Source organism: Lytechinus pictus, chromosome 5, assembly GCF_037042905.1.
Source record: "Lytechinus pictus isolate F3 Inbred chromosome 5, Lp3.0, whole genome shotgun sequence".
NCBI lineage: Eukaryota > Metazoa > Echinodermata > Echinoidea > Temnopleuroida > Toxopneustidae > Lytechinus > Lytechinus pictus.
This window is the reverse complement of record NC_087249.1, coordinates 35,092,933-35,114,389: the sequence shown is the minus strand read 5'-3', so window position 1 is coordinate 35,114,389 and position 21,457 is coordinate 35,092,933. Positions and strand designations below refer to the sequence as shown.

General features: G+C 38.2%; 1 protein-coding gene across 1 annotated transcript; it reads left to right on the top strand.

The window, feature by feature from the left end:
* The first annotated feature begins 1,287 nt into the window (after nt 1–1,287).
* LOC129261495 (lengsin-like) lies at nt 1,288–5,237 on the top strand. The gene is made up of 2 exons (XM_064099475.1): nt 1,288–1,309; nt 3,926–5,237. Exons 1-2 carry the CDS (start codon nt 1,288–1,290, stop codon nt 5,116–5,118), a joined length of 1,215 nt encoding a protein of 404 aa, XP_063955545.1. The 3' UTR covers nt 5,119–5,237.
* The last annotated feature ends 16,220 nt before the right edge of the window (nt 5,238–21,457 follow it).

Genomic DNA, 21,457 nt, shown 5'->3' with positions numbered 1-21,457 from the left:
ATCATGAACAGGTTACAGATGATGATGGCACAGTGTTGAAAACTGTTTGATGGAGATGGCGCATCGTTGGATTTGTTTAAAATTAGACCAACAAAGAATCAACGTTACAACAACATTTAACCGATATTAGACAAACATTGAATCAACGTTTACGCCAACGTTGGACTAACATTGGACTAAAGTTGAATAAACTTTCCATCAACATTGGACCAACATTATACCAACGTTGGATCAACGTCACCCAACGTTAGACCAACGCTGCCATACCTGCCTCATCTGGACAATGATTATGCACTCATGAATATTCATTACATCAGTAAATGACCAAAATTTTAGGTAATATTGCTATAATAATTAGAGTATTTATGTTTATTCAATATTTCCGCCATGAAAAGTTTCAGAAAAGTATGTGGCTCCATTATCATATCATTTATAATCAAAAGATATTATTCTTAGTGAAATATTCAAGGTTAAGTGTGGAAAATGATATTATTTGTATTCTGCCAAGTATAGCAAAGTTGCTCTATATATAGGAGTCAATGACAGGATACAGTGGATAGGTGTAGGATGATAGGAATAGGATATAGGATTAGGATGTAGGATTTTAGGATAGGATAAGATATGATGATAAAGATTAGAGTGTAGAGTTGTAATGGTGGACTTCACCTTGAAACCAATTAGTGTTTTGTTAATTACTGCCATACGTTGGAATAACGTTGGAGCAATGTTGGAGCAACATTGTGAAAACGTTGTAACAATGTTGCCAGACAACGTTGGAGCATTGTTGCTGGACAGCGTTGAACCAACGTTGTAAACATAGTTGGACTGACGATGTATGCAAGTGCACGTCCATCGCTGCTTCAACGTTGCCCATCAACGTTGCAGCAACGCTGTTATTGATGACTCAGCCGACATTATACCAACGTTGGAGCATTGATGGTGGACAACGTTGAACTGACGTTGGAAATGTTGTTGGTCTGACGATGTATGGACGTGCACTTCTATCGATGATGCAACGTTGCTTACCAACGTTGTAGCAATGTTGTATTTGACTATTTAGCCAACATTGGATCAACGTTGCCAGACAACGTTGAAACATTGTTGCTGGACAACGTTGAACTGACGTTGGAAATGTTGTTGGTCTGACGATGTATGCGCGTGCACTTCTATCGATGATGCAACGTTGGCCTGCCAACGTTGAGGCAACGTTGGGAAAAAATTTCCCAACGTTGATCCAACGCTGTATTGTTACATGGGTAGGTCATTAAGATAGGATGGAGCACAATTATGGATGCATTTGTAGGCAATGGTGAGGATTTTGTATATGACACGCTTATGGACAGGAAGCCAGTGTAATTGATGTAGAAGGGGAGAGGCATGCATGATCACGCTTCTTGCATGGCAAGGAATACCAATTTGGCTGCACGATTCTGAGCTCGTTGAAGTCGCTGGATGTTAGCCGAAGATGTACCACATAGCAGGGAGTTTGCATAGTCAATTCTTGATGTGATCAAAGCTCTCACAGCATGCTCACAGGCAGCTTGGCTTAGGAAAGGCCTTAAACGAGCTATATTTGAGAGATGAAAATGCAGCGAACTTGAAAGGGATGAAACGTGGCGATTCATCTCCAGGGAGGAGTCAATCACAACACCCAGGCTTCTGACTGAAGAGGAAGGTTGTACATGACCACCAGGATTTTTAAACGGGGGACGGGGGTGGGGGCAAATAGGGGCAAAAGGTCATGGGAACGGTTAACACGATTTTTGTTTTGCCTGTTTCACAAAATCGAGAGCGAAGGGCGAGCTAAAAAAATTATTGCAGTTCCTACTGACTTAAAAAGGGACCTGCAATAAGGACTGTTTGCAGTGACTCGTGAAGACGACACCTCACTGAATAAATAATGGTAATTTTTCTAACAAAATATCTATAAAAAAGATACGACAACAGGTAGATATCTTTTATACCCAATTTTATGTTCACGCGGTAGGGTATAGTAAATCATGACAATTTAGTTTCGCATAAGGCTATTTGCAGGGAGATAAAACAAAAACATGATTTCAAGTTCTCGGAATGGTCTAGAGTGGATCTAACCCCTTTTGCAAACAAACTCTTCATATATAGATTCAGCATTATAATTTTCTAGACACCAATGTAGAGCACTTCTTGCATGCTTAAATTGATGAAACCTACATCTTTGGACTTGTTTTGTCACGTTTTATTTGCCGCATGTCGTTTTCCATCTCTATCTGGATTCAGACATTTGACATAGCAACATTTGTCAAATAAGTTCCGCACAAACAAATTAGAAAAAAGCATCATTTCACGATCTGCATTAAAATTCTTATCCATTAATATCCTCTAAATATTGTTATTGTCATTTTTTTTTGTTCTGCGAATTGTACAAAAAACGAATTTGTTATTTGGAAATCAAGAAAGCAGTCGTTTTTTTTTTTTTATATATATAAACCCTCTTGACCTATTAAGTTGAGGTTTTCTGAAGCAAAATATTGAGCTTGCAAGCGATGAATAGGAATGAAAATCGCGTTGCAATGCTCTGCAGCTTATGGCAATCCTAGAGTTAGGAAAATATTAGGTCAAATTTAGATAATAAAATACAACTTTACATAAGATTTAAATTCAATTCTTTATAGAGTGTAATGAGCAAGACAAAGTTGAGCAGAGCAAATACTTTTGTAAGACAGTAACATTTTATACCTACAAATTGAGAGTATCATATCTTTAAACACTGTCAATTGCATCATTGAATAACCCAAGTTGTTTAATTGCTAAATGGGCAAATCATATTTATGCTTTAACTAGAACCATTAGACAAAATAATTCCTATTATCTTATCATTACTTCTATCTTAGCAAAAAAAAACGTAAATTCTATTGCGATTTTTGTAAGCTGAAAATGCACACATAGTAACGGGATATGTAGTGAGGTGGATCGTATATTGATTATTCTATCCTAGTGGCACAGATCAAAGCAATTAAGAGACCACTAAAATATCATTCTTATGCTTATCAGATTCTATCAAATTGGTGCAAATCAATTGGTTATATATATATGTATATATAGTGTGATGATAAGTTTACTTCTACCAATCGCTGTTGAGTTGTGAATATTAAACATAATGAGATGAGGCGAGGCCAACTCAACAGATGACGCAGGACACCATTATTTGCTTTAGCTTTCGTCTGTTAATTGAGACTTCGTCAGAAGCGTCTGTAATTACAGACTATTGTGATTATGTATATATATATATTAGAAAGTCAAAAAGGGGCCTAAGCTTTCGATCCTAGCAGAATCTTCGTCGGAGGCAAAATGACAAACATATAAAGTGGAACAACCATAATATAGACCACAAACAAGCTACAGCAACACTAGAAACAAGGAGACAAAATGGGCATTAGTGAGTAGAGAAGACCAATCAGGTTAGTGAAGGGGATGAAAGAAAAGGAGTAGGCAGACACAAAGGGAAGTTAGTGTAAGTAAGGCCAGTAAAAGACCTCAAGCCAAGAGGGATTAAAATAATGAGGCAGGCAACATCAAACAGGATCTGGAACAAAACAGTGATAATGGGATGAAAAACAAGAGAATTAGTGAGAGGTGGGTCAAACAGGTTACAAAGAAAGGCTTAATAAACTGGTGCATAAGAGTGGGGGAAAAAAAGAAAAAGAATGGGGAACAACTGATAATGTGCAAAAGACATATAAGTATATATGATAAAGCATTAAACAAACTAAGAGAAGAAGGTAAGTGTAAATATGTATCTATAAGTGATATGTATATAAATATATCCAAAAAAGAAATGTATATGAAAAAATATATAAATACACATATGGTGTAACTGATATTGTAATCCGCTAGGTGTGACGGGAAAAAAACATAAGACTATATAGTAGGAAAAAAAAAAAAAAAGGGTATTTATCTTTCAATCCCCATGGCCAGCCCATCAGTGGTACAGGATACGGCGAGGAGATTCACTACGAAGACGCAGTTTGCTTTCCAGACTTGGCTTCCTTTCAGACCTTACCTTGGTGCAAGAAGACAGCACGGGTTATCGTAGAGGGCGTCTATGAAGGGAAAGTGTGTGAGGGGTACCCAAGGGTTGTTGCACGTCGTCAACTTGAACGCCTGGAGGAGATGGGATACTCACTCTTTTCTGCCCATGAGTTTGAGTTCTACTTGGTCGATAAGAAGACGCAAGGACCAATCGATAATTCCACCAACGCAAATGCCACATCGCGCCTCTTTAAAATTGAGGATTTCACGCAAGACGTATTGGAAGGATTACCTCCGGCTGGTGTGGATTTAGAGTTCATCGGTAGCGAATCGGCCACAGGACAGTTTGAGATCGTTTACCGTCCAAGCTTTGGTATTCGTGCTGCAGACAACGCCCACACATACAAGATTGGCATCAAGGAAATCGCACAAAAACATGGATACATCGCAAGTTTCATGTCGAAACCTTGGCCAGATAAAAGTGGTTCATCAGCGCATTTTTGCCATTCTCTTTGGGACGTCTCCGGAGAAACACCCCTACTCTACGATCCGTCTCAACAATTCCAACTCTCTAAGCTAGGCCAGTATTGGGTAGCAGGTCTACATGCTCACGCATGTGCACTAGCAGTTCTTATGGGTCCGACGGTGAACTGTCTCACACGTTACAAACCTTTCAGCTTTGCCCCAAGCAACGCAACGTGGGGGATGGACAACCGAACGTGCGCCTTCCGCGTCAGGGTCCAAGGTGCCAAAGGGACCTATATCGAGAACAGAATGGGAGCGAGTGCATGCAACCCCTACATCAGCCTAGCTGCAACAGTAGCAGCTGGAATTGACGGTATCGTCAGAAGGTTACCTCTACCTGAGCGGGTAGTTGGAGATGCCTACAAGGACGAAGACGTCCCACCGCTGACACAAAAATTACCAAACAGCATGATGGACGCGATAGACTGCTTACTGGATGATGAGGTTATTGTGTCTTCCCTTGGGCAAGAATTCATCAAGTGTTTTATTGCGGGGAAGCGAAACGAGATGGAGCTCGAGAGAGCGGCAGTTGAAAGGGGCGAACTGCATAAATGGGAGCATGATTATTTTTTTGAAGTGATGTAATGGACAATAATTAGTACAAAATTTTTGACCAAAAATATTTGTTGTATCGTACCGTTAGTGGTATTGAGTGTTCAATTTTTTTTATTTCCCTGCTCAATGTCACGTATTGAAGTACGGTGTATTCGATAGAAGTACGGTTCGTCTTGACATGAATTTACAACTAATGTTGTACATCAGAACTATCAATCAAACTACAAACATGGCAAAGTTTTTTTTTAGATGGATCAATGAAGTTTGTAGACTGAAGGGGCATACATGACCCCATGCATTGTAAATGTCTTATCTACTTTTCGAGCTGATTAAAGGATTTCTTCAAATCTTAAAAAGGTACATCGGTAGCCAATCCGGAAGCGTATCGAATTTCAAATACTGTCTACATTTGGCACCAAAATATTTACAAGACCTTGTCATGACTTATTACATCAGCTCGTAGCCTGAGATCATCAGAACGACTTCTTCTAATAAAATGTAAAATACGAGTAGCCTATGGTGAGTGAGCTTTCTCTGCGGCAGCAGTTACTCTGTCATGTCTGTGGGACAACTTACCAGTAAATTTCAGAAATATATCATCATAAGTGAAACATAAGTCTAATCTTTTCGAATAGTATCAGCACCAAGGCACTTATCCAAACTCTCTCATATTTTCAATTTTCTTGTGCAACTTGGAATAGAATATTTCTAGTTAGAAGATTGTAACGGATAGCTTTATATATACTCAACCAACACAGATTCAATGATATACTTTTTATTGTTCTAGACTTAGTGTCTTTGTATGTAATCTACATGTGAATTACATTATAAAACTATATATAGCTAGTAGAATGCTTACTGTTGCAATGTTAGTCATTTTATGTATTTTCAAAAGATTTATACAACAAAAAATAATACAAGTAAAGCCAGCTTAACGGGAAATAGATTTTTACTTTTCAGAGCATCATATTTTTTTTTAATAGCAGTAGGCCTACTCGAGCAGTTATTTGTGGGTTTATCAGACATTTGTTATTTAACATTTAGTTACATGTACAATCAATTTCATGAAATTAAATTGTACATGTTTGCACGATCGTTAAGAATATGCTCTTTGTGTGAGCGTAACGGGCATTACGTGCAATGACCAAGGCCTTTTTTCAACCTCCTTTTTATTATGTAATTTGGGGGATTGAATGTATCTCGAATTGATATTAAGACCCCAACCGAAGCGAAAAGAGAAATGGATAAATCATATACCAATAGAAAGGTTATAGATTACTAAACACAACGATGCTATATAGTTTTGTGTATTTTCACCTCTAACTGGGAAAGTAATTTGCTTAACAAAAACTCAAGTTAGAGGCAGTGGCGCCATTACAATACAATACCGTTATATATCGCTCTTCACAATGATTGTATCATAGCGCTTTACAAAATGAGAAAAAATCAAAATTGTGAAAGAAAACAAAAATACATACATACATAAATAACAAGTAAATTAACTATAAAAAAGAAATGTCTTTAGTGACCGCTGAAATGCTCCCAGAGATGACGATTCACGGATGCAGCGGGGGAGCTGGTTCCAGAGGCGTGGCGCGGCAGCAGCGAACGATCGGTCCCCTGAGGAGGTAGCAGTTCTTGGTCTTGCCAACAGAGTGGTATCATTACCCGATCGTAGTCCACGCCTTTCATTCTGGTACAGGGAAATTACCCAGGTAACAAGCCAACGTTGGCTCCACGTTGGAAACTTGAAAGTAGTTGGACGTTGGAAAAACTTGATGGATTAACGTTGAATCGACGTTGGAAACTAGTTTGATGGAAAGATGATGGACAATCAACAATGACACGACGTTGGCAACGTTGGAAACTTGTTAGTTGGAGAGTTATCGGACAGTCGACAATGTCACAACGTTGGAAACACGTTTGATTGGATAGTTGTTGAACAGCCAGCAAAGGCACAACGTTGGCAACGTTGGAAACTGGTTCGCTGGAAAGTTGTTGAACAACCGACAATGGCACAACGTTGACAAAGTTGGAAACTAGTTTGTTGGAGATTTGTTGGACGGTCGACAATGGCACAACGTTGGAGACTAGTAAGTTGGAGAGTTGTTGGACAGTCGACAATGTCACAACGTTGGAGACACGTTTGATTGGATAGTTGTTGACAGCCAGCAAAGGTACAACGTTGGCAACGTTGAAACTAGTTCGCTGGAATGTTGTTGAACAATCAACAATGACACGACGTTGGCAACGTTGGAAACTTGTTAGTTGGAGAGTTGTTGGACAGTCGACAATGGCACAACGATGGAAACTAGTAGGTTGGAGATTAGTTGGATAGTCGACGATGACACAAGGTTGGCAACGTTGGAAACTACAGTGCGTATCAATAAAAACGGGACAGTTTTGAAAAGTCTATCAAAATTTTGTTTGAAACTATGATGTCTATCTTTTTATGTTAATAGATGCTCTTAAGTCTTATCTTTCAAATGCCCTTAGAAAAACAAGTTTCGTTCATGCTTGAGCGAACACGAAACATTTTTGTCAGGGGTTCAAAAAAAGGCTTGCGCCAAAATGGCAGATGAGAATATATTGATGATCAGACTTCTAGCTAATCAGCAGCCTCTTCTTAACATTTGCATTATCTTTGCCATGATTTTTTAATTATTCTGTCAAAATTCATTTACAAAGCAACATGTTGATTTACTTGAATCAGGGAAGCAATACATTTTTATTCTAAGGGGCTACTTTTGCCACATTGGAGCGATGGCTGAGTTTTGGGAGTATTTCTTTAATTACTTTTTTCCCAATGAGTAATTATGCTCGGAAAGCATATCTCATTATTCTGATATAATGTAGAATATTAATTTTCTTGAATTTTGATAGGGCAGATATTGCAGCAACTTTAGAAAGGTAGGTTGCCCTAAAGCATTCAATTTTGCACATTTAAGGGCTATTTCAGCTGTCATGAGGGCGAAATCCCACGTCGCCCTCATGTCTTCCCTACACTGAATTGAATTGTTCAAATTTGTGTTTTCATTTAAATAGGTCATCTTTTAGCATTGAATATTCCTTCAGAAGTAAGAAAAAAAAACCTTTGTCATCCAAAGCTGGGAGATGAGAATTGTTAATGGGGAGATCTTGTAAATTATAAAAAAAAAATCATTTTATTATGTGCAACAAAGATAATGATGCTTTTGAAAGACATAAATTCTACAGTTCGATGGAAAGTTGTTGAACAACCAACTATGGCACAACGTTGTCAAAGCTAAAAACTAGTTCGATGGAGATTTGTTGGATAGTCGACGATGGCACAACGTTGGAAACTGGTAGATTGGAGATTAGTTTGATAGTATACAATGACACAACGTTGATAAAGCTGGAAACTAGTTAGATGGGAGGTTGTTGAACAACTGACACTGGCACAACGTTGGCAACGTTGAAAAGTTGTTGAACAATAGACAATGGTACAACATTGGAAACTAGTGTGTTGGAGATTTGTTGGACAGCCAACAACGTCACAACGTTGGAAACGCGTGTTTGATTGGATAGGTGTTGAACAGCCAACAAAGGCACAGCGTTAATTGACTACATCGGAAACTAGTTCGATGGAGAGTTGCTGAACAACCGACAAAGGAACAACGTTGGAAACTATTTTCTTGGAGATTTGTTGGACAGTCGACAATGGCACAACGTTGACAAAGTTGGAAACTAGTTTGATGGAGAGTTGTTGAACAACGGACAATGGCACAACGTGGACAGCGTAATTGGAATAGTTTATTATTGGACAGTTGTTGACAGTTAACATTGACACAATGTTGGAAACTATAGTTTGTTGGATATTTGTTTGACAGTCAACATAATATCCCGGCATATACACAGTGTTGAGAACGTTAGAAACTGGTTCATTGGAGAATTGATAATGATATACAGACGACTACTCGCATAATTTCCAATGGGGCCAAGGGGGGGGGTCGATCAAGTAAGTTTGCTTGTCTATCCATGTCACCATTGGTATCCCCCAGCAATAAGGGGAAAAGAAATCAAGAGAGAAGGAAAATAATGGGAAGGGAAAGAGGAACTAAAACTAAGTCTAAGGGGAAAACAAAAATAAAGATGGGGTAGAATAGAGAGGCTGCATCGGCACCGGGGGATGCAAATGTATCGATTAATATAGAAAATAAAGGAGAAAAAAAAATGTAGTTCAAGACCAGAATTTCCAGAAACGCCCTCGTCCTTTGCAGCTGGCTAGGCCTTTCACAGTAAGTACGAGATATGGCATAGGCCTACCGTCACATAACTAGAAGAAATTGAAGAAGGAAATACAAGCATCAAATGTGCCTATTTAAAAATACCATACTATTCTGATGCGCAGAATTAGTCGCGACGTCGGACTCCTGTCATGTCTGTGTAGTCTGCTTCCTTAAATTTTGAACTTGAAGAATCTGGCAGAATTTGGACTGGATAGTGGATATAGACAATTAAATTCCAGAATATCTAGTGATCTGGAACAGTACTTATAAGCTGCATATTTAGGACCTACAATCTACAGTGGAATTTTTTTTGCACTTGCAGATAATCGGTAACTGCAACCATTGATCCCCTCCGAAAGATTCCGGAGTCAGCTTCTGTGCGAATACAGTCCGACGCCAGTATATTCGTGTAAGTAGTAGTAAAGTAGTACTTAACACCAGTCACTGCACAGTATAACATACTAACTAACCTCGTAATTAGCTTGTGTGAGTGACTAATACTAACCTCGCAATACGTGTGAGTGGGAACGAGTATGCGATACCAAGGGCAAGGCAACAGTCATTGGATGATTTTCAAGTACAGTGTTGAAATCTGGTGTTGGTGTACTGTAACCCATGGCCATGCATATTGAGATATCAGTTGACTTCTATCTTAATCAAAAAGAGGCACTCTTTAGTTACAGTAGGCAGTAGCTACGTTACTCTGAGTGAGGCCAAGTTACGCGACCTCCTTTTTAGATTTTGTAAATACTGAGAGACTGCAATTACACATGTGAGTTTTTGTGATGATTACTGACGTTGCAATTGGCATTGCATACCGAGTCATTAAACAATTGTAGACAGAAACAGAGATTGCAACTCGCAAGAAAATGTAATACATCTTAATTCTTATTACATATGCATATGTTTTTTGGTATTAGTCTTGTTTGAGAAAAAGAGGATGTCAAAAAAGTTTGAATGCTACAAAGGCCTCAATAAATATCACACATAATTCTCTTGATTCCTCTTAATTATGTGAAGAGACTTGTAACAGAAAGAATGAAAAGAAATGAATAGCTGTAATAATAGTTGTAATTTTTTTTGATAGAATCATGAACAGGTTACAGATGATGATGGCACAGTGTTGAAAACTGTTTGATGGAGATGGCGCATCGTTGGATTTGTTTAAAATTAGACCAACAAAGAATCAACGTTACAACAACATTTAACCGATATTAGACAAACATTGAATCAACGTTTACGCCAACGTTGGACTAACATTGGACTAAAGTTGAATCAACTTTCCATCAACATTGGACCAACATTATACCAACGTTGGATCAACGTCACCCAACGTTAGACCAACGCTGCCATACCTGCCTCATCTGGACAATGATTATGCACTCATGAATATTCATTACATCAGTAAATGACCAAAATTTTAGGTAATATTGCTATAATAATTAGAGTATTTATGTTTATTCAATATTTCCGCCATGAAAAGTTTCAGAAAAGTATGTGGCTCCATTATCATATCATTTATAATCAAAAGATATTATTCTTAGTGAAATATTCAAGGTTAAGTGTGGAAAATGATATTATTTGTATTCTGCCAAGTATAGCAAAGTTGCTCTATATATAGGAGTCAATGACAGGATACAGTGGATAGGTGTAGGATGATAGGAATAGGATATAGGATTAGGATGTAGGATTTTAGGATAGGATAAGATATGATGATAAAGATTAGAGTGTAGAGTTGTAATGGTGGACTTCACCTTGAAACCAATTAGTGTTTTGTTAATTACTGCCATACGTTGGAATAACGTTGGAGCAATGTTGGAGCAACATTGTGAAAACGTTGTAACAATGTTGCCAGACAACGTTGGAGCATTGTTGCTGGACAGCGTTGAACCAACGTTGTAAACATAGTTGGACTGACGATGTATGCAAGTGCACGTCCATCGCTGCTTCAACGTTGCCCATCAACGTTGCAGCAACGCTGTTATTGATGACTCAGCCGACATTATACCAACGTTGGAGCATTGATGGTGGACAACGTTGAACTGACGTTGGAAATGTTGTTGGTCTGACGATGTATGGACGTGCACTTCTATCGATGATGCAACGTTGCTTACCAACGTTGTAGCAATGTTGTATTTGACTATTTAGCCAACATTGGATCAACGTTGCCAGACAACGTTGAAACATTGTTGCTGGACAACGTTGAACTGACGTTGGAAATGTTGTTGGTCTGACGATGTATGCGCGTGCACTTCTATCGATGATGCAACGTTGGCCTGCCAACGTTGAGGCAACGTTGGGAAAAAATTTCCCAACGTTGATCCAACGCTGTATTGTTACATGGGTAGGTCATTAAGATAGGATGGAGCACAATTATGGATGCATTTGTAGGCAATGGTGAGGATTTTGTATATGACACGCTTATGGACAGGAAGCCAGTGTAATTGATGTAGAAGGGGAGAGGCATGCATGATCACGCTTCTTGCATGGCAAGGAATACCAATTTGGCTGCACGATTCTGAGCTCGTTGAAGTCGCTGGATGTTAGCCGAAGATGTACCACATAGCAGGGAGTTTGCATAGTCAATTCTTGATGTGATCAAAGCTCTCACAGCATGCTCACAGGCAGCTTGGCTTAGGAAAGGCCTTAAACGAGCTATATTTGAGAGATGAAAATGCAGCGAACTTGAAAGGGATGAAACGTGGCGATTCATCTCCAGGGAGGAGTCAATCACAACACCCAGGCTTCTGACTGAAGAGGAAGGTTGTACATGACCACCAGGATTTTTAAACGGGGGACGGGGGTGGGGGCAAATAGGGGCAAAAGGTCATGGGAACGGTTAACACGATTTTTGTTTTGCCTGTTTCACAAAATCGAGAGCGAAGGGCGAGCTAAAAAAATTATTGCAGTTCCTACTGACTTAAAAAGGGACCTGCAATAAGGACTGTTTGCAGTGACTCGTGAAGACGACACCTCACTGAATAAATAATGGTAATTTTTCTAACAAAATATCTATAAAAAAGATACGACAACAGGTAGATATCTTTTATACCCAATTTTATGTTCACGCGGTAGGGTATAGTAAATCATGACAATTTAGTTTCGCATAAGGCTATTTGCAGGGAGATAAAACAAAAACATGATTTCAAGTTCTCGGAATGGTCTAGAGTGGATCTAACCCCTTTTGCAAACAAACTCTTCATATATAGATTCAGCATTATAATTTTCTAGACACCAATGTAGAGCACTTCTTGCATGCTTAAATTGATGAAACCTACATCTTTGGACTTGTTTTGTCACGTTTTATTTGCCGCATGTCGTTTTCCATCTCTATCTGGATTCAGACATTTGACATAGCAACATTTGTCAAATAAGTTCCGCACAAACAAATAAGAAAAAAGCATCATTTCACGATCTGCATTAAAATTCTTATCCATTAATATCCTCTAAATATTGTTATTGTCATTTTTTTTTGTTCTGCGAATTGTACAAAAAACGAATTTGTTATTTGGAAATCAAGAAAGCAGTCGTTTTTTTTTTTATATATATATAAACCCTCTTGACTTATTAAGTTGAGGTTTTCTGAAGCAAAATATTGAGCTTGCAAGCGATGAATAGGAATGAAAATCGCGTTGCAATGCTCTGCAGCTTATGGCAATCCTAGAGTTAGGAAAATATTAGGTCAAATTTAGATAATAAAATACAACTTTACATAAGATTTAAATTCAATTCTTTATAGAGTGTAATGAGCAAGACAAAGTTGAGCAGAGCAAATACTTTTGTAAGACAGTAACATTTTATACCTACAAATTGAGAGTATCATATCTTTAAACACTGTCAATTGCATCATTGAATAACCCAAGTTGTTTAATTGCTAAATGGGCAAATCATATTTATGCTTTAACTAGAACCATTAGACAAAATAATTCCTATTATCTTATCATTACTTCTATCTTAGCAAAAAAAAACGTAAATTCTATTGCGATTTTTGTAAGCTGAAAATGCACACATAGTAACGGGATATGTAGTGAGGTGGATCGTATATTGATTATTCTATCCTAGTGGCACAGATCAAAGCAATTAAGAGACCACTAAAATATCATTCTTATGCTTATCAGATTCTATCAAATTGGTGCAAATCAATTGGTTATATATATATGTATATATAGTGTGATGATAAGTTTACTTCTACCAATCGCTGTTGAGTTGTGAATATTAAACATAATGAGATGAGGCGAGGCCAACTCAACAGATGACGCAGGACACCATTATTTGCTTTAGCTTTCGTCTGTTAATTGAGACTTCGTCAGAAGCGTCTGTAATTACAGACTATTGTGATTATGTATATATATATATTAGAAAGTCAAAAAGGGGCCTAAGCTTTCGATCCTAGCAGAATCTTCGTCGGAGGCAAAATGACAAACATATAAAGTGGAACAACCATAATATAGACCACAAACAAGCTACAGCAACACTAGAAACAAGGAGACAAAATGGGCATTAGTGAGTAGAGAAGACCAATCAGGTTAGTGAAGGGGATGAAAGAAAAGGAGTAGGCAGACACAAAGGGAAGTTAGTGTAAGTAAGGCCAGTAAAAGACCTCAAGCCAAGAGGGATTAAAATAATGAGGCAGGCAACATCAAACAGGATCTGGAACAAAACAGTGATAATGGGATGAAAAACAAGAGAATTAGTGAGAGGTGGGTCAAACAGGTTACAAAGAAAGGCTTAATAAACTGGTGCATAAGAGTGGGGGAAAAAAAGAAAAAGAATGGGGAACAACTGATAATGTGCAAAAGACATATAAGTATATATGATAAAGCATTAAACAAACTAAGAGAAGAAGGTAAGTGTAAATATGTATCTATAAGTGATATGTATATAAATATATCCAAAAAAGAAATGTATATGAAAAAATATATAAATACACATATGGTGTAACTGATATTGTAATCCGCTAGGTGTGACGGGAAAAAAACATAAGACTATATAGTAGGAAAAAAAAAAAAAAAACCCTGTATATGTGAAAAAGAGGAAGCAAATTGCCTAAAAAGGTAAAAGCAAATATAGAAGAGAGGGGGTGTATTATGAAGAAACCATAGTATACATGTAAATAAGCAAATGTGGTAAATCTATATAGAGGTGAGTGGAGAAAAAACAAATATATGTATGTATATATATATAATAATTATTATATCGCCTGAATAAGGAAGGAAAAATTGGAGCTGAGCTTGTATGAAATATGGGAGGAAAGTAGAGTAAGAAACTAGAATGTAACTATTCAAAAGAGCTGAGGGGAAAAATTATATGTATATATAAATTGAAAGTGGATAGGAAAGAAAAATCAGTCGTTCCCCTCTTGGATGTTCAGGCCATGAGGTTGGATGGTGCGAAGTCGTCTCATCCAGAGCTTCTCCCTGCTAGTACGGACTGAGTCAGGACGGGTACCTATATATATATATATCATCATCATTATCATCATAGGAAAAAATTACATTGAATCACAGTTTTCTTTTTTCTGAGACGCAATGTATGTATATATTTATATACAGTGCGTCCCCCAAAAAAACTATACACTTTTGAATTGGCTGCCAAATAAAAAAAAAACCTTTGGGGGAAAACACATATGTTGAAGCCATTAAAGTCAACTTCCAAATGACAAAACTTTTTCATGCTTGAACGAGCACTGTCCACTGAAACAAAGGGTATGAAAATTAGGCTGGGCCGGAATTAGCCTTTCAAAATTATGTCAGTTTTTTAGGGGCAAATCCTTTGGAACTTGCAAAGTTGAGGGCGTTGTGATGAATTAATGATCAAGCGCCTTGAGCACTCTACAGAGTGGATTTGGCGCGATATAAGTCTAATTATTATTATTATTATTAACCGTGACCAGTTTTGGTTGTTATAAGCAAATTTCATAAATTATTAAATTGAAATATGATGCATGAGTGAACACAAATTACACTTTTGGGGCAGCATTTTATCATGTGGATCCCAGCAATGTGTTCATGGGAGTCAGGGGAATGGGTGTGAGATATAGGACTTAAGTGGGAGAAGTAGGTTGATGGAATAAGGGTCAACAGAACATTTAGCCCCCCCCCCTCTCTCTCTCTCTCTCTCTCTCACCCGCACTCCCCTACTGTTGAGAGACTGACTGCTATCGCCATGTACGCATGAAGTCCAGAGCAGAATGTTGATTTAATGATAAATTCTGAATTGGGGCATCAACTTTTTCCTATCAATCATTTAATCAACAATTTATCAATAAATCAACGCATTTAATGTGATCAATCAAACATTCATTTTTTTTCTGGAAATTCTGGTCTTGAACTACATTTGTTTTCTTGTTTTTCTCCTTTATTTTACTGTAATCGACACATTTGCATCCCCCGGTGCATGCATGCAGCCTCTCTATTCTACCCAATCTTAATTTTTTCCCCTTAGTTTTAGTTCTTCTTTCCCTTCCCATTATTTTCCTTCTCTCTCGATTTCTTTTCCCCTTATTTCTGGGGGATACCAAGGGTGACATGGATAGACAAGCAAACTTACTTGATCGACCCCCCCCCCCCCCCCATTGGAAATAATGCGAGTAGTCGTCTGTATATCAATTCTCCAATGAACCAGTTTCTAACGTTCTCAACACTGTGTATATTATGCCGGGATATTATGTCGACTGTCAAACAAATATCCAACAAACTATAGTTTCCAACATTGTGTCAATGTTAACTGTCAACAACTCTCCAATAAACTATTCCAATTACGCTGTCCACGTTGTGACATTTTCAGTTGTTCAACAACTCTCCATCAAACTAGTTTCCAACTTTGTCAACGTTGTGCCATTGTCGACTGTCCAACACATTTCCAAGAAAATAGTTTCCAACGTTGTTCCGTTGTCGGTTGTTCAGCAACTCTCCATCGAACTTGTTTCCGACGTAGTCAACGCTGTGCCTTTGTTGGCTGTTCAACAACTATCCAATCAAACACGTTTCCAACGTTGTGACGTTGTTGGCTGTCCAACAAATCTCCAACACTCTAGTTTCCAATGTTGTGCCATTGTCTGTTGTTCATCAACTTTCCAACGTTGCCAACGTTGTGTCATCGTCGACTATCCTACTGATCTCCAACCTACCAGTTTCCAACGTTGTGCCAGTGTCAGTTGTTCAACAACTTTCCATCTAACTAGTTTCCAGCTTTATCAACGTTGTGTCATAGTCTACTATCCAACTAATCTCCAACTTACTAGTTTCCAACGTTTTGTCATTGTCGACCGTCCAAAAAATCTCCAACAAACTAGTTTCCAACTTTGTCAACGTTGTCTCATTGTCGGTTGATCAACAACTTTTCCTCGAACTAGTTTCCAACGTTGCCACCCTTGTGTCATCGTCGACTATCCAACTGATCTCCAACCTACTAGTTTCCAACGTTTTGCCATTGTCGAACGTCCAACAAATCTCAAACAAACTAGTTTCCAACTTTGTCAACGTTGCCAACGTTGTGTCATCGTCGACTATCCTACTGATCTCCAACCTACCAGTTTCCAACGTTGTGCCGGTGTCAGTTGTTCAACAACTTTCCATCTAACTAGTTTCCAGCTTTATCAACGTTGTGTCATTGTCTACTATCCAACTAATCTCCAACCTACTAGTTTCCAACGTAGGTTGGAGATTAGTTGGATAGTCGACGATAACACAAGGTTGGCAACGTGGGAAACTAATTCGGTGGAAAGTTGTTGAACAACCGACTATGGCACAACGAACTAGTTTCTAGCTTTGACGGTTACACTTCGTATTTCCAAAGGTTCGTATAATTCCGAAGGTTCGTTAGTCCGAAAACGAAATGAGGTTCGTAATTCCGAAGGTTCGTTAGTCCGAAAACGAAGCAAGGTTCGTAATTCCGAAGGTTCGTTAATCCGAAAACGAAATGAGGTTCGTAATTCCGAAGGTTCGTTAGTCCGAAAACTAAATGATTAACGAACCTTATTTCGTTTCCATCGAATTAGTTTCCCACGTTGCCAACCTTGTGTTATCGTCGACTATCCAACTAATCTCCAACCTTCTAGTTTCCAACGTTTTGCCATTGTCGACCGTCCAACAAATCTCCAACAAACTAGTTTCCAGCTTTGTCAACGTTGTCTCATTGTCGGTTGATCAACAACTTTCCATCGAACTGGTTTCCAACGTTGCCAACGTTGTGTAATTGTTGGCTGTTCAGCAACTATCCAATTAAATATGTTTCCATCGTTGTGCCATTGTCGACTGTCCAACAACTCTCCAACTAACAAGTTTCCAACGTTGCCAACGTCGTGTCATTGTTGATTGCTTAACAACTTTCCAGCGAACTAGTTTCCAACGTTGCCAACGTTGTGCCTTTGCTGGCTGTTCAACAACTATCCAATCAAACGTGTCTCCAACGCTGTGACATTGTCGACTGTCCAACAACTCTCCAACTTACTAGTTTCCAACGTTGTGCCATTGTCGACCATCCAACAAACTAGTTTCCAACTTTGTCAACGTTGTGCCATTGTCGGTTGTTCAACAACTTTCCAGCGAACTAGTTTCCAACGTTGCCAACGTTGTGCCTTTGCTGGCTGTTCAACAACTATCCAATCAAACGTGTTTCCAACGTTGTGACATTGTCGACTGTCCAACAACTCTCCAACTAACAAGTTTCCAACGTTGCCAACGTCGTGTCATTGTTGATTGTCCATCATCTTTCCATCAAACTAGTTTCCAACGTCGATTCAACGTTAATCCATCAAGTTTTTCCAACGTCCAACGACTTTCAAGTTTCCAACGTAGAGCCAACATTGGCTTGTTACCTGGGCATCATGCATTAAATTTCATTAAATTTATAACCCATGAAATTTTCTCGAACAACAAACTGATCACATTTGATAATTAATTCATCACAAAACCCTCAACTTTGCCCCAACTTTGCAAGTTCCAAACAAAGAAATTGAAAGGCTAATTCCGGCCCAGCCTAATTTTCATACCCTTCGTTTCAGTGGGCAGTGCTTGCTCAAACATTAATAGTTTTCCAACTTATTGGTGTCATTTGGAAGTTGACTTTATTGGCTTTTCATATATACTGTATAAGTCTTCCCCCCAAAAGTGATATATTTTTTATTTGGCAGCCATTTCAAAAGTGTATAGTGGGCTTTTTGGGGGGACGCACTGTATATAAATATATACATACTGTGCGTCTCAGAAAATATAAAACCGTGATTCAATGTAATTTTCTCCTATGATGATCATAAATTTGCTTCATAAAGTATACAAAATTAGAAAGATATGATTCTCTTCTTTCATTTCAGACCCATCTCAACGTTTATAATGCACGCATGACTAATTAGAACAATTGAAAGTGATGCTAACAAATTTTCATTTGCACGAAGAAATTGCGATTTTTAGTGGAGTTTTTCAGGCATTTAGTTTTACTGCTATCTATTCGGAAGAAAAAAGAAATTTCCCACTGAATATTCCCTGTGTATCGACAAGAGACCTTGTTCAAATGATAACTATGCAGCTCAGACTGAAAACGGGCAGCCGTTCATGTGTGTACACATAATAGACCTACTATTATCATTTCACGCGTAACATGTACTGCGCAAGGCATTTGACTACTAGTAACGTCATACTCCGTAATCCGACTTAGCTGAAATTTGTGTGAGTGATGTTTAAAAATATTTTTGTGAACTTTTGTGGGAAATTTTCGAGTATGAAAACTACGAGTATTAGCGCCTAAATAAGTTGGTCTCGAGCCGGACTCGTTGCCGAGTCATCGAGTCACGGGCCCCGAGTCTGAGACCGAGTCATAAACCTTCGAGTCCGACGAGTCCGAAACTGAGTCCAGCATAAACGGTCTCATGACCGGACTCGAGTCATCACTGGCTATGATTGTCACAAATCGGTATTCTGAACTTTGTCTTTTCCCCATGGGCGGAAAATCTCTCCTTGAAGGTAGGGGGGACACAATTGAGTTTTCCGTTTTTATGTTCTACAGAATTACTAACTCAAACACACACACACATACATAACTTTTATTTATATACTGTATATAATAATCACAAATGGTTTAGAAAATGCCGTAAATGCTGAAAATGCCGTAAATGCCGTATATATATATATATATATATTTATATTATTTTCCAAACTAGTCAACTTCTAGTCTGGGATCCAGCAAGATCTGCCTAGCTAAAAAGGTTACCAATTTTAATCTTCATAGTAATATAGTATGTGTGCCCCTTAGTAAGGAAATGTGCATCTTGCTGGTCGTTAGTGGGGTTTACTGACGGTTGGTCTAATATTACTTGGTCTAATCAACATTTTTTGTGATCATGAACTAGATTCGAACCTACCTAAACCATTTATGCGAGCGCGAAGTGCGAGCTAAAAGTTTTTGATTTTCCAACCTAAAAACTAGACATTCGTAACACTTTTTCAAATCATGAACAGGATAGGAATTACCTAAAAACTGGACATTCGTAACACTTTTTCAAATCATGAACAGGATAGGAATTCAACTAAATAATAGATGCGAACGCGAGCTGAAATATTTATGATTTTCCGACCTTAAAAACTGGACATTCTTAACAGTTTTATAAAAATCATGAACAGGATAGGAATCTAATAAAATAATGCTAGTGCGAAGCGCGAGCTGAAGGTTTTTTATTTTCCAACCTAAAAACTGGACAGTCGTAACACTTTTTCAAATCATGAACAGGATAGGAATTTAAGTAAATAAAAGATGCGAGCGCGAGCTGAAAATTTTTGATTTTCCAACCTAAAAACTGGATATTCATAGCACTTTAAAAAGAATATGAACAGGATATGAATCTAAACAATTAATGCGAGCGTGAAGTGCGAGATGAAATTTTTGATTTTCCCACCTAAAAACTGGACATTCTTAGCACTTAATAATGAACGGAATAGGAATCTAAACAATGAATGCGAGCGCGAAGCGCGAGCTGAAAGTTTTTTATTTCCAATCTAAAAACCGGACATTCATAGCACCTTAAAAAGAATATGAACAGGATAGTAATCTAATCAATTAATGCGAGCGCGAAGCGCTAGTTGAAAGTTTTTGATTTTCCAACCTAAATACTAGACATTCTTAGTACTTTAAGAAAAAATTATGAACAGGGTAGGAATCTAAACAATTAATGCGGGCGCGAAGCGCGAGCTGAAAGTTTGTATTTTCCAACCTAAAAACTGGACAATCGTAACACTTTTTCAAATCATGAACAGGATAGGAATTTTACTAAACAATATTAGATTCGAGCGCGAAGTGCGTGCTGAAGATATGTCATTTCCGGCCTAAAAATTGGTATTATTAGCATATTTTAAAATCAAGGACAGTGTAGCTATCTAACTAAATTTTAATTAATGTGAGCGCGAAGCGTATCCTGATTTTTTATATTTTCCGACCAAAAAAGTCACCTTATAGCAATTAAGAGGATAGTATCTGACTCAACCATATTACTGATGCGAGCGCGAAGTGCGAAATGATTTTTTTTTAGATCTGAAAACTGGATCTTTCAAGCACTTTTGAAATAAAGAACAAGCAGTTTATCTCAATAAGCAATGCGAGCGCAAAGCGCGGGCAATTTTTTTTTTATTTAAACCTACAAATTATGAAAAAGATGGATATCTTCCTACATAAATGATTTGATTTCATCTATTTGATCTAAAAAGATAAAAAAATTAAGCATGTTTTGAAAGGCTGTGTATTAATGCAAAGCACGAGCGAATTTTTTATTTTTATACTATGACCTGAAAGTTTTTTTTTCCAGTTATTCCCCTCCCCTTCTATCATTTAATTTTCTTCCTCGTCCTATCTTTCTTCTCACCTACCTATTTCGCGCCACCAATAGGGGGCGGGCCGCCGCTTCGCCCCCTTGATCTATCTATGATGACCCCTCCCCACTGAACTAGAATACGTGGAATACGTGTCCCTATTCCCAACGTACACAAAGCCGTGCGGCAACGAAGAGCATCGGGCTTCACGCTCGACTGAGCGCGCCGCCATTTTGCTAGGTCAATACTGGCTGGTCGACAAATTATGCTGCGTGTAGGCAGATGGGAGAAAGGAACGCAAAGAAAGTGTTCCTTGTGCTGTTT